General features: G+C 33.5%; 1 protein-coding gene across 1 annotated transcript in view; it reads right to left on the bottom strand.

Annotated features, from left to right (window-relative positions):
• The window catches only part of Rab2a (RAB2A, member RAS oncogene family), a 91,866-nt gene that overhangs the window by 16,663 nt on the left and 60,895 nt on the right, over positions 1-14,308 (bottom strand). Inside the window, exon 6 of the mRNA XM_026390801.2 lies at positions 10,871-10,982. Within this exon, the coding sequence (XP_026246586.1) occupies positions 10,871-10,982 (112 nt within the window). The remainder of the gene's footprint in view (positions 1-10,870; positions 10,983-14,308) is intronic.

Here is a 14,308-nt window from a genome sequence, read left to right as displayed (position 1 = left end):
GAGATGAACTTTGTCAGGTACATCTACTATCACATTTATAGGTTCATTTCCTTGGTGAATAATCAAAAAGACAAATGGTAATAGCATGTTTGGAGTCATCCCAAGTTGTGTAAAACTGTTTATAAAGTCCATTTCAAAAAACAATGAACTTCATTATCATAACATGAAATAATTTATGATAATTTTCATAATATGAAAACAATTTTCATAACTTGAAAATTATAACTTTCAATTTAGAAATAAATATACTTAAACCTAATACTTGAAACTAACACTTGTACACACACATATTATTACTGTAACATTTGATTCCCCTTCTGTGTGTGTGTGTGTGTGTGTGTGTGTATTGCTAAGAAAGTCTTACCTCTATATCAAGGCAGACTAGGGTATCATTTAAAAAAAAATGTTTTTATTTATGGATGAACACAATATCTTTTTTTTTGGTTTACTTTTATGTAGTGTTGAGAGTAAAACCCAATGCCTCACATGTGTGAAGCAAGTGCTCTGCCACTGTGCCATAACCCCAGCCGTCATTTTGTTTTTAGAAATTAACCTGAAAGTATTATCTTGGGTACCATTTAAATTTAAGATCCTGTTTCAAGATTGGTGGTATACATTTAGATAAGAGCTAAAACAGCTGGCACACCAAGGAGGCTACAGTTAAAAAGAATATATAAAGTTTAAGATATACAAGTCAGGGATGGGGCTGTAGTTCAAGGGCAGAGCGCTTGCCTTGCACATGTGAGGCACTGGGTCTGACCCTCAGGACCAGATAAAAGTAAACAAATAAAATAAAGGCATACTGTCCATCTTCAACTACAATTTTTTTTAAAAAAGATATACAAGTCAGTACTTCTTGTGAACAATGCTGGTGGGTACCTAAATTGGAAAGGAGGAGGTCATCAGTATGGGCCAGCAAGAAAAAGAACTTGGATCCAGGTATCAATATCACTAGGGCAGATGCTGAAACAGTCCAAGGTATCCATTTTATGATTCACAGGTCACAATAAGCCTGCAGGGATGTCACTCCACAATAGTATGTTTCAGTCTTACTCCTTCCTCAGGTCATCATTAAAAATGAAGCATTTTTAATCTCAAAATCATAGCATCATCTTTCCTATCACTCAGTGAATAAAGAGGATTCATATATTGTGCTGTTTTGTTGGTGTTTTCACTTTCTTGAATTTAACATATTTTATTATTCTTATTCAGTACTTTTCAACCTCAACACTATTGATATTTTGGACCAGATAATTCTTTGTTGTAGGAAACAATATGTGCATCACTCTCTAACACCACTTGGCTCCTTCTTCCCTTTGACAGATCCTGCACAAATGAAATCATTAAGCTGATTAATAGTAAACAGTGAGTCTATATAGATTAATTGTAAACCCATTTGCAGCAACAACATAGTTAATGCTAAAACAATGGTGTTATCTTATACTGCAAATAATCTAATCCCTTACAGAAAAAATAAATAAAATAAAGGCACGCATACTGTCTATCTTCAACTACAAAAAAAAATTTTTTTTAAAGATATAAGTTAAACTTCATGGTTTCTACTTGTATTGAAATAACTGAATCTTGATTAAAAATATATACTATAGCATAACCCAAAAAGAAACAGGTCCAGGTTTGAAACATCATCACTGTGCCATTTAGATTTAATCTAATAAAAAAAAATCACATATCCTTAAATTTCTAAAATTAAGCCATAATCAGATGGTCTGTTAATTAACTAACACCATTATCTTTAAATAATTTATTTTATTTTACTTTTATCATATCTTTATTTTTTTTTTAATGTGGTGCTGAGGATCAAACCTAGTGCCTCACATGTGCTAGGTGAGCACTGTACCACTTGAGCCACAACCCCAATGCCTAAATAATTTAATTTTTAAAAAAGAATTCTGAGATAATGCATATATGGGGTTTACAACCCCCCACCCCTTTAACATGGTGACATGGATTAACTGACTTAAAACAGCAGCTTCATCAACTTTACTATAAGCCTGCAAAAATGCTTTAATATGGGGAATACAGAAAAATATGCTAATGCATAAGAGCATATCGTCATAAAAATGTTCTTTACTTACTGATACTGTGCTTAAAATCTGACAAAAATATTAACTCTTATTTTTTTAGGAATATGGTAAATACTTATCATTTGGCATGAAGGGACCTGGTTGAATAAACATTTGCTTTGTGTAGAAATGTGACAGAGACTAGTCAGAGAGTGATATTTAACACAAATTATTTGAAAAATAAATTTTGTACTCTTTATAAATTCACAAATATCTAATTTGATCTTTATAACAATTCCATATTTCCAAATTAATATTTTACTGTGGTTGTGTTGAGGCTTCTTCATTCTGAATTTTTATATTTTTAAATTTTAAATGGTTATCAAGGATTAAATTTAAGCTGTATGTATATTTTTATTCTGAGTTAACTCTAGGTTCATATATGGGTGTATGGAGTGATACACCCATGTATGGAGAGATTCTCATGTGACCTTTATCTAATTATCCCCATAAGCTACAATTTAGAAAACTATAGTACACTGCATTAAAACCAAATTTCTGAAAAGGATACAAATCACTCCTATCGCCACAATCCTTCACATTTGTCTTTTTATGCCTCACCCAAACCCCTCCCACTCAATACCCTCCTTAAACCTGGCAGTGACTAATCAGTTCTCCATATCTCTAATTTTGTCATTTCAAGAAAGTTATTTATATGAAATGACACAGTATACAACATTGGGGAAATGACTTTATTCAGTGAGCTTAGTTCTCTGGAGATTGGTGTGGAGTATCATACTCTATCCAACCATTCAGTCACTGAAATGGTCTTCAACTCAGTGTCTCTAGTTTTTATTAGTTTGGGGCTTTTATGATTATAACTGCTATGAACATCCATGTATGGGTGTAATCATAAGTCTTCATCTCTCAAGAACAAGTGTCCAGGGCTGCAACTGTTAGGTCATATGGTAGTTGCATGTTCAATGTTTAAAGACACTTTCAAATTGTTTGGAATTCCAGAGTAGCTGTATATTTTACATTCCCACGAGTGGTGTATGGTGATCTTCTTTCTCCACACCTTCAACAGCATTTGTTGGTGCCATCACCTTTTTTTTTTTTTTTAATATAAAGCTATACTGATAGGTATGTAGTAGAAGTTTTTTTTTTTTTCTTTATTCTTTTTTCCAGTCCTGGGTCAAACCCAGGTCCTCACACATACAAGACAAGTGCATTATCACTGAGCTATTCACCTAGCCCTCACTGAAGTTTTAATTTGCATTTTCCTTAATGGTTAGTGATGCTGAATACCTTTTCAAGTGCTTACTGCCATTTGCATATGCTCTTTGATGAAGTGTCTGCCCCTAAATGGCAATTTTCAAGAATATAAGTAACAATAAATGTTGGTGAGGAGGCAGGGGGAAAAGGCAGACTCATATATTGCTGGTGGGACTGCAAAATTGATACAACCACTATGGAAAGTAGCATGGAGATTCCTCAGAAAATGGAATGGAACAACCATTTGACTCAGTTATCCCACTCCTTGGCATATACCCAAAGGACTTAAAATCACCATATTATAGTGATGCAGCCACATAGATGTTCATAGCAGTTCAATTCATAATAACTAAGCTATGGAATCAACCTAGGTACCCTTCAACAGATGAATGTATGAAGAAAATGTGGTACATATGCACAATGGAATATTAGCCATAAAAATGAAATTATGGCATTTGCTGGTACATGGATAGAACTGGGGACTATCATGCTACGAGAAATGAGCCAATCCCAAAAAACCAAAAGCCAAAAATATCCTGATATGTATATGCTGATTCACAATACATGGGACGGCATCAGGGGAGAGAGGAGTAGAGGTTCACCAGATCGGACAGAGGGGAATGAGGAGAAGGAAGCGGAGATGGGATGGGAAAGATAGTAGAATGAATCAGATGTAACCTTCTTATGTTCATATATAAATACACGAAAAGAGTAACTCTGCATAATGGACAACCACAAGAATGGGAAGTTATATGTCATCTATGGATAATATGTCAAAAAACATGTCATCTATGTATAATATGTCAAAAAACATTCTACTGTCATGTATAACTAAAACAAACAAAACAAAAAAACACCAAAAAACAAATAAAAAATAAGTCTGCCAATGTCTTTTGTTCATTTTCTAGTTGAATTGTTTCTGGTTTTCACTATTTCTTTTTGAGAGTTTATTTTACTGTGAGATGGGGTCTCATTATATTGCCTAGGTTGGCCCTGGACTACTAGGCTCAAGTGATCCTCTCACCTCAGTTTCTGGAGTAACAGGACTATAGAGGATGTGCCACCACACCCAGCTAAGGATTTTCATATTCTACCTACTAATCATTTGTTGGATGTGACTTGCAAATATATTATCTCAGTCTGTAGATTTGTCTTTTATCTATACAACAGTCTTTCACAGAGCACAAAATTTTGAAGGCTAATTTATTATTTTTTCGTTTTGTGAAACATTCTTTTGGTGATATGTGTGCCTAGGTCCAAGTCCCAAGGATTTTGTATTTCTTTCTCAATAAAAGGTTGAACGTTCAATTTTTTTTTTGAGTGTAAAAGGGTAGGATTTATTCAAATTGGAAAAAAAATAGAGCTCTCACAGGATGAGAGGGGACCCAATAGTTGCCTTAATGTTTTACATTGAAGCTCATGATCCATTTTGAATTAATTTTTGTATAAGCTGGGAGAATTGACTTGAGGTTCTTTTTTTTTTTTTTCTTTCCCCTATGGACTTCCAATTGACATAGCCTTTTTGATAAGTGGTGCTCTATGTTCTAGATTGGACTGTAGCTCAGTGGCAGAGCTCTTGCCTAGCATGGGTGAGGCACTGGGTTCAAGCCTTAGCATCACATAAAAATAAACAAAATAAAGGCATGCTGTTCTTCTACAACTACAAAATAATAATAATAATAATAATAATAATAATAATAATAATAAAAAGGGCTATGTTCTTCCACTGAATTGCTTTTGAAACTGTTAAAATTATTTGTGTATATCTGGGAATAGCTACTCTAGTCCTTCTGCCTTTCCATATGTATAATATTCCCTACATCTACAAAAAATATTACTGAAATTTTGGTAGGAATAATGTTAAATCTTTATATCAGTTTGGTAGAAGTGTCATCTTTGCAAGACTGAGTATTCCAAACAATCAGCACAGTATATCTCTCTATTTAGCTCTTCTTTTACTTCCTTTATTAGTATTTTGTAGTTTCTGGAATATAGGACCTGTAAATATCACTTTTAGATTTAGACCTAGTATTTAATTTTATTTTTGCGCAACTGGAAATAGTATTTTAAAGTCCATGTGTTCATTCCTAGCATACAGAAATATAATGGATTTTTATACATGTATCTTATATCCTGCAACCTTGTTGAACTGCCTTATCAGTTCAGGGAGGTTTTTTTCCCTTGTGAGTTCCTTGAGATTTTCTTCTGAGACAATCACATCATCCACAAATACAGTCTTGTTTTTCCCTTTCTAAGCTTTTTGTTTCCTTTTCTTGCATTATTGCACTGCTTCAGATTTCCATCAATATGTTGAGTAACAGCAACAGCAGACATGTCAAAAAACATTCTACTGTCATGTATAACTAAAAACAAACAAAAAAAAAACAAATAAAAAATAAGTCTGCCCATGTCTTTTGCTCATTTTCTAGTTGAATTGTTTCTGTTTTTCACTATTTCTTGATTTAAATGGGCAAAGTGTACAGCCTTTGTCATTAGGTACAACATTAGTTCGTGATGTGTGTGTGTGTGTGTGTGTGTGTGTGCGCGCGCGCGCTTTTTAAGCAGCAGAGGAAGTCCTCCTTAATTTTCATTTCAGTGAGTTTTAAAAATGTATAGGTGCTGAAATTTGTCAAATGCTTTTTCTATATCAATTGCTATGACCATTTGGTTTTTCTTCTTTTGCCCTATTAAGTGGTGGGCTACACTGATTAATTTTTGAATATTCAACAAACCTTGCATGTTATATTTTCACTTTCATTTAGTTCAAAGTGTTCAAAGTGTAGCTTGACTCATCTCATTTAATTCTTTTTTCAGGCTGTTTTAGCTACTGTAGTCCTTCTGCCTTTCCATATGTATTTTATTATAATACTGCCTACATCTACAAAAAATATTACTGAGATTATGGTAGATTTTGTATTTTCTTTGAGACTTTATCTTTGACATACAGAAGTGTATTTAATTTTTGAGCATTTATAGACTTTTCAGGTATCTGTTATTGATTTCTTTTTTAATCCCATTGTAATTAAAGAATACACTCTCTCTGACTTCATTATTTTCAAATATTGAGATTTACTTTATTGCCCAGGTCTACTTTCATACATGTTCTGTGGAGGCACCTAAAAGATTAAATAATTTAAAGTCTCCCACCATAATTGTGGACCTGTCTGTTTTTCTGCATTTTATCAGTTTTCGCTTTCCATGTCTTATAGTTTGTCTGGTGCATACATTTAGGATTTTTAGGTCTTCCTGTTGAACTGACTCTTTTGTCATTATGGAATATCCTATTCTGTCTTTGGTAATTTTCTTTTTCCTCTAAAATATACTTTTTCTGATATTAATACAGTTGTTTCTACTTTCTTTTAATCGATATTTGTATATCTTTTCCATTATTTTATTGTTAACCTACCTTACTGTTATATTTGAAATGAGTTTCTTATAGATATCTTATTACTGAGTCTTGTTGTTTAATCTTCTCTCAATCTCTAGTCTTTTGATTGGTGGATTTAGATCACTTACCTCACATTTAATTACAGACATGTTAAGGCTTAAATCTGTTACTTTATTCCCCTCTATCTCCAATTTTCCTTTGGGTTAAACACTTGAGTTCCAAACTGATTTATCTATTGTTTTTTAGTGTATAACTCTGGATAACTTTTTAAGTAGTAGCTCAATGTAGCTATTGCACTAGATATATAACTTACTAAAGTTTACCAGTATCTTTTTACCTAATCAAATGAAATATAGAAATCTTACCATCCTTTAACCTCTATAATTTATAATATTCTCATCTATTTTGGTAACCACGACTCAAAAGAAGAAAAAAGTCTATCATACTTGTCTATATTTTTGTTTACTGTGTTCTTTCTTTCATTACAGTGTTCTAAGATATCTTTCTTTCATATTTCATTTCCACTAGAGAATTTCCTTTAGCCATTCTTTTATGGCAGATCTGCTATTTAAAAATGTTTAGTTTGGGGTTGGCTTTGCTCCTTGAATCTGTAGGTGTTTAATTCTTTTTGCTAAATCTTAGAAGTTTTAGAGTTATTCTCTTTCTCCTATCCTTCCAGGACTGATGACACATCACAAAAATGTTTGTTATAATCCCCAGAGTCCCTGAGGTACTCCTTTCCCCCAGTCATTTTTGTCTTTGAAGTTTAGGACCCTTGTTTATTTATTCCTTATTTTTTAAAAAAAAATTTTTATCTTTTAGTTGTAGTTGGACACAATACCTTTATTTTGTTTACTTATTTTTATGTGGTACTGAGAATCAAACCCAGGGCTTGCACATGCTAGGTGAGTGCTCTACCGCTAAGCTACAACCCCAGCCCTTATTCCTTATTTTTTGTGGCGTTGGGGATTAACCCCAGGTTGCACATGCTAGGCCAGCACTCTACCTCTGAGCCACACCTCCAGTCCATCTCTGCAGTTTAGAATGAGTAGCTTCTAATGTGTTATCATCTAGTTGTTACTTTTTTCCTCTGTCTCTTCCCTTCTGCCACGGGGTTCATCCACTGAGCCCCCTTTTGCTCTTTTTTTTTTTTTTAATTTTAATCATATATTTGTTAGTTCTAAAATTTCTATTTGGTTCTTTTTATATTTCTTTTTTCTGAGGAGGAGAGGCAACCTTGCCTAAGGTTTATTTATACAAAAAGCATAGTAGGAGGACACCAGCTCCATGCAGATAATAGCCCAGAAGTCACACCAGTGCTTTTGTTCTTAAATTGGCCTTTACTATGAGGCCTTTGTGGGAGCCTGAACACTGCTGGGAGTCTAACACTGCTGAGACCCTTGGCAATGGATGCATGAGTATTTTTCCCAACCTTGGGGTGGGTGATGTAGGCAAGTTGATTAAGCTTGTAGGTGACACCCTTTGGGAGATTCCAGACTTAAGCTCCTTGGGCTTTATGAAGACCTTGCCAGGCTCAGTATATGCACTTGTGGTCTTGGTGTTGTTTGCCTGCATCATCTTCAGGCCCTTCTTCTTGTGCTTCTTGGAAAAACGCATGTTTTTCACAATTTTCGGGTTTACCTCCTTAAGAGATACACAGCTTTGTAATTAGGGCTTTTTAATGCTATTTCGGTGCCATTTTCCAGACTGGTTGTGTATGTGGTCCTCAAACTTGGTCATGTCTGCACCATAAACTGCTTCTTATATTTCTTTGGCTGAAACTTTCTATTTGTTGGCTAAAACTACTTTTCATTTGTTCTAGCATGTTCCTAATTGTTTGCTAAGGCATTTTCATGATGGCTACTTTAAAATCATTAGATAATTTTGACATCTTTGTCATCTCACTATTGGAGTCTGGTTTTTTTTTTTTTTTTTTCCTATTTGAGATCTTCCTGGTTCTAGGTATCCAAGAAATTTTCCCTGAAACCTCTGTTGCATACTGTTATGAGGCTCTGCATCATAATTAAATCTCTGCTCTTTTTGGTTTCCTTTGACACCACTTGAACAGAAAAGTACTGGTGGTGGTGCTACCCCATTACTGCCGTTTGACAGTGGGAAAACCTCCTTACAATCTAACAATAATGGATATCGTGCCTCAATTTTTTTTCTCTCAATTAACATTAGAATAGTTATTTTCTAAAAGCTCTCTACCTTACCAATATTTTACTTTCCTGATCCTTTGGCCATAGTAAGGCTTTTTCTGCCCTGTCCCCATTGGTCATTTTAGCTTGTCTGTTTTTCTAGCACCTATTCTGAAGTATGAGATAAAAACAAAAACCAAGGAAAATCAATGTTGTGTGATTCAAGTAAAAAGGTCTGCCTTTTTCTATTCATCTTTTAGAATATTCCTGTATTGGTTTTATATATGATATCTAGGGTTTTAAATAGATGCACTTACCAGGAGAAATAAGAAAAAAATAAATATACTCCATATACCCAGAAGCAGATATCTTTTGACTATTATTTTGACCTTTCATCAATTCCTAAATCAGATTAAGAAATTTAAGGTTGATTCTACCCTTTTTTAGACCACAGAACAGTCCTCTGTCTTCTTAAAATACTTTATCAGAAAGTATTTTTGTTTTATCTTTTAGATAAAACTGCAATTTACATTTTGTAAATGTTTACCTATGGATTTTATAAAAATAAAATCATGTCAGATTATTTCTTAAAGTCATTGGCTTGAGAGGTAAATTAATTTTCACAAAGTAAAATGATGTTCACTCATGAGTAAGGCAAATTCCCACCCAAATATAAACATGTATTTTATTAACCACAAATACAGAACTTTTGTAGTAAGTGCTGCCAAAATAGCCAGGAATATATTTCATTTAAATGTTCAGCAAAAGGGAAAACAGTAATTTACTGATTATAAATAAAAATGTACTGTTATTTGTTAAATAAATGAACACAAAGGCATTAGAGACAGAATTAGTAATCTAAAATTATTTTCCATTAGTTGATGCCTTATTATTTGACTTCATAGTATTTTGTTGTTGTTGTTAAAATGGAGCAATGCTGTATTTATGGTTCTTAAAAATCAATAAGATGGCCAGTATGGTGGTGCATGCCTGTAATGCCAGCAGCTTGGAAGGCTGAGGCAGGAGGATCTCAAGTTCAATGCCAGCCTCAGCAAATTATCAAGGCTCTAAACAACTCAGTAAGGCCCTGTCGCTAAGTAAAATACAAAAAAGGGCTAGCGATGTGGCTCAGTGGTTAAGTGTCCCTGGGTTCAACTTCCAGTACCAAAAAGAAAGAAAAAAAAATCCCTAAGATACACATTATTAATAATTAATAAATTAGGGTATGTTTCAGATATATTGAATGCCTCTCCTCCTTCCACATTGGCTCCTTTATGGTTTCAAATGTAACATATCTAACAAAAGAGCACCTCTCTAAAACAGGTAGTTTTGTCTGTTTGAAGTTGGACAAGAGTAGAGCAGATTTTTCACTGGATGTGCTGTATGAAGTGAAATGTCATAATTATTGTCAATAACAGAGGACATCTTATCAACTATACATAAGAATAATATTTTATCTAAGAGTTCTTCAGTGTACAAACCACTGATGCAGAATTACTGTACTTAATTTCTGGGGGGCTAGGGATGTAGCTCAGTGGTGGAGCATTTGCCTAACATGTGTAAGGTTTGATTCTACACACCACAAATACATCAATAAATCTGGGTTCAAGGGTTAATTGGAAAAGCTGCAAGTATTACTGTAAATAAATATTTACTGACTGCTTACTATGTTAAGACACAATGCTAGCTGTTGCTTATTAGGACCCTGTCCTCTGCTACTCTTGGAATGATGAGACTTTTTCAATTGTCTTCCTTTTGCAGCTGCCTTTACATGCTGTTATCCAGGAGGAAATTAAGCACTTTTTTGAGTAAGTTACTCATATTCTTAGCCTCTTTTTTCTTTTAATAAGACTTAAGAGTCTGTTGGAAGATGAATGTTAGAAGGCATTTCAAAAGAAGAAATTTTTCTACTTGATGATTTTGAAGGACTATTAGAGACTAATAAACTGAGGGAATAAACACCAAGAAATAAATGTTTAGGTATACGAAACATTTCTATTATGTGATAAGATGATGGATATTTAAAAGGGCCTTTTATTTACCTCTTCTACATTGGAAGCAGTCTTAGCAGAAGTTTCCATGAAGATAAGTCCATGTTCTCGTGCAAAAGCTTCACCTTCTTCTTTTTTTACTTCTCTTCTAGATTCTAAATCACTAAACATGGGACAGAAAGGGTCATGTTACTAAACATGGTACAAGGAGAGACACCTGTGCAAAGTATACAGATGAGTTTCTACAAATGTGATAAAAAGACACTGTCTACCCAATTCCTTGAAGCTACAGAAAAATTGTTTAGTAAAATCCATAGTCCTAAGGAAACATTAATTAGGTCATAAATCTCAGTATGTTTAATTATCAGTTTCTTCTAAAAGCAAAAATATTGTGGGGAGGGTATGAAGAAACAAAGCCAGAAATTCTAGATGAAAGTATGCTACTTATTTTTATCATACTAAAATTGTATTGGGCAAGGCGGGGGGAGGGATTAGACCTTCTCTTATGAGTATATTCTACTGTAAAAGTTTATAAATTTTACTATTATACAATATTTATTTTTACTTTAGGATATAACACCCATGAAATTCTATATAGCCTCGACACAATTTTCTGTTGGATTTACTTCAGTTTTTAAGATATAAAACCAACAAATATAGCTGAATCATCTCCCATGTGCCTGTGCATCCCTGGAACCACTGTCTTCCTTCTTACTTAAAAAGAAACTACTGTTTTGAATTTGGTGTTTTCATTCTCATGTACATTTTTATATTTATATTCATGTTTATAATCATAAACACAAATACTTTTTGCATGTTTACAAAAATCCAGATGTAGCTACTGTTCTACAACTTAATTCTAATTAACATTACGTTTCTCAAATTTATACATATAATACAGGTAGATCTAGTTTTCAAATTTTTTACTGTTGTACTATATTGTACTAAATGAACACACAACTTATTTTTATTTCTAGTAGACATGATTATTTTAAATTTTTCATTATTACAATGAACACGTACACACACATACACACATGTGTAAAAAAATTGTGTATGTATGTGTGTACATGTACATGCGCCAAAGCCTTTCCAGGGAAGTATTTTTCAAACATTATTATGACTCACTGAATTGTAAAATCACTTCAGTAGGTCATAGTCAGAATTCCTTAAAAAAAAAAGAAACATAATAGAAAATATCAGTGTATATAACCCATTATTTCATGGAATGTTTGTTAAACACGTTAATTGCATACTCAATTTATGTACTAGGTTGTGATAGACAATATATTTTCTTAAAAAAACAAAAATAAAAACCCAAAAGCCATTGTACTTGAACATTATGTAGTAACAAGCTGCTTTCCAAAACAGTGGTCATGTCCTCAGTTGCCCAGGCATAAAATCAAACTGCTCTCTTTGACTTTGCTTTCCCTATAAATCTCACCTAAGTTGTTTTCTATTACTTATGTGTCTGTCTTTCCTAAGTCATTTTTTAAGTCTTATGCTCTTTTTTCCTTTTACTATTAAAAACTTTAATCTTTTAAAACTATTTCCTACTTCTTGTATAACCAATTTATAATGTCACAGTTAGCAAATTTGTGTCATCTGTCACTCTGACTAGGTCACTGCCCTTCTCAATTGCTTAATGCATTTACTTCAAAAATTGCTTATTCCTTGTTTTGATGTCTATCCCAATTCACCCCAACCAATAATAATCACCCCATTTATTTCTATTGTTCTTTCCCATTTATTATACTATCACTTAAAGAAGGGTCACTCATCTACAGTCATCAGAAACATTTCTTGTGTGTATACATTTTTCCTTTACACATTGAATTATAAGCTCCTTGTGATCATCAACCAAATTTAAAGCCACCAGTATATTCCAAGGCACAAGGAAAACACTGGCAAGATAAAAGTGAAAAATTTTTATTCTTCAAATATTCTCTTATTATTTTATACGTTGAGTTTTGACACATGTACCTGTAAAGCCATCAGTCCCCCCCCAAGTTCCTTACACTCCACTGTCATAATCCTTTCCTCCCCTATATCTTAGGCAACTAACCATCTGCTTTCTGCCATCACAGACTAAGCCTGCATTTTCTATAATGTAGTCCTACAGTATCTGTTCTCCATTCAGCATAACTGTTTAATATTTATCCACTTTGCTGCATATATCAACAGTTCTTTCCTCTTTATTATTGAGTTGTAGTCCGTTATAATGCTGTAACACAATTTATTTATACAGTTACTCATTGATATTTGGGTTTTTCCTAGTTTTGGGATACTGCAGTGGATATATTTAATTACTTTCCCTCAGTTTTTTTTTTTTTTTTTTTTTTTTTTGGTGGTACTGGGGACTGAGCCCAGGACCTTGTGCATGTTATACGCAAGAACCCAATGAACTACATACCCAGCCTTTTAAAATTTATTTTGAAACAGGACCTCATTAAATTATCCAGGCTGGTTCCAAGCTTACGATCTTCTGGTCTCAGCCTCCCAAGCAGCTAGAATTACATGTATGCACCAGCACACCTGGCTTTATGTTTAATTTCCAATGAGACTCTAAAAATGTGGGCATCCATTTTAGATTCCCATCGGCAGTAGCTACTTTTTTTCCCCATATTTTTATTGGTGCATTATAATTATATTTAATAGTAGGATTTGTTGTTACGTATGAGTACATGTACATGATATGACAATATAATTTGGTCAACACCCTCCCCCGGTATTGCCCCTTTCCCTCTCCTCTTCCACCTGGTCCCTTTCCTCTACTGATTGCCTTCTGATTTTCATGAGACCCCCCAACCTCTCTTTTTCATTTTTCCTCTCAAGCTTCCACATGAGAGAAAACACATCATTCTTGGCTTTCAGAGTTTGGTTTATTACACTTAACATAATGCTCTCAAGTTCTGTCCATTTTCCTGCAAACGACAATTTTGTTCTTCTTTATGATTTAATAATACTACATTACATACATATACCTCATTTTGTTTATCCATTCATCCACTGAGACACCCCTAGGCTGGTCCAATATTTGGCTACTGTGAATTGCACTTCTACAGACATGGGTATGCACACATGGCTACAGTATGGTGACTTTAATTCTTTAGGATAAATACTGAGGAGTGGTATAGCTGGGTTATACAGTGGTTTCATTTCTGTTCTTCTGAAGAATGTCCTTATTGAATTCCATATAATTCTACCAACAGTACAAAAGTGTTTCTTTTCCTTACATCCTCTTCAGCATTTATTATTCTTTGTATTTTTTAAAAATTATTTTGAATTTTAATCATAGCAAATATGTTTTAAATGTAGTTATGAAATCAACATTACCACATATACAAAGGACAAGACTCCAGTTTGGCATACAAAAAAATACCATATATTAAAATTAGATTCACTGGGAAAACTCAGGTGTATTCTGATTTTTTTCTTTTTTTTTTTTTGGTAACAAGGATTGAAACTAAGGGTACTTAACCACTGAAC

The sequence above is a fragment of the Urocitellus parryii genome, chromosome 7, assembly GCF_045843805.1.
Source record: "Urocitellus parryii isolate mUroPar1 chromosome 7, mUroPar1.hap1, whole genome shotgun sequence".
Taxonomy (NCBI): Eukaryota; Metazoa; Chordata; class Mammalia; order Rodentia; family Sciuridae; genus Urocitellus; species Urocitellus parryii.
The sequence above is the reverse complement of the archived record's forward strand: the minus strand, read 5'-3'. Positions and strand labels throughout refer to the sequence as shown.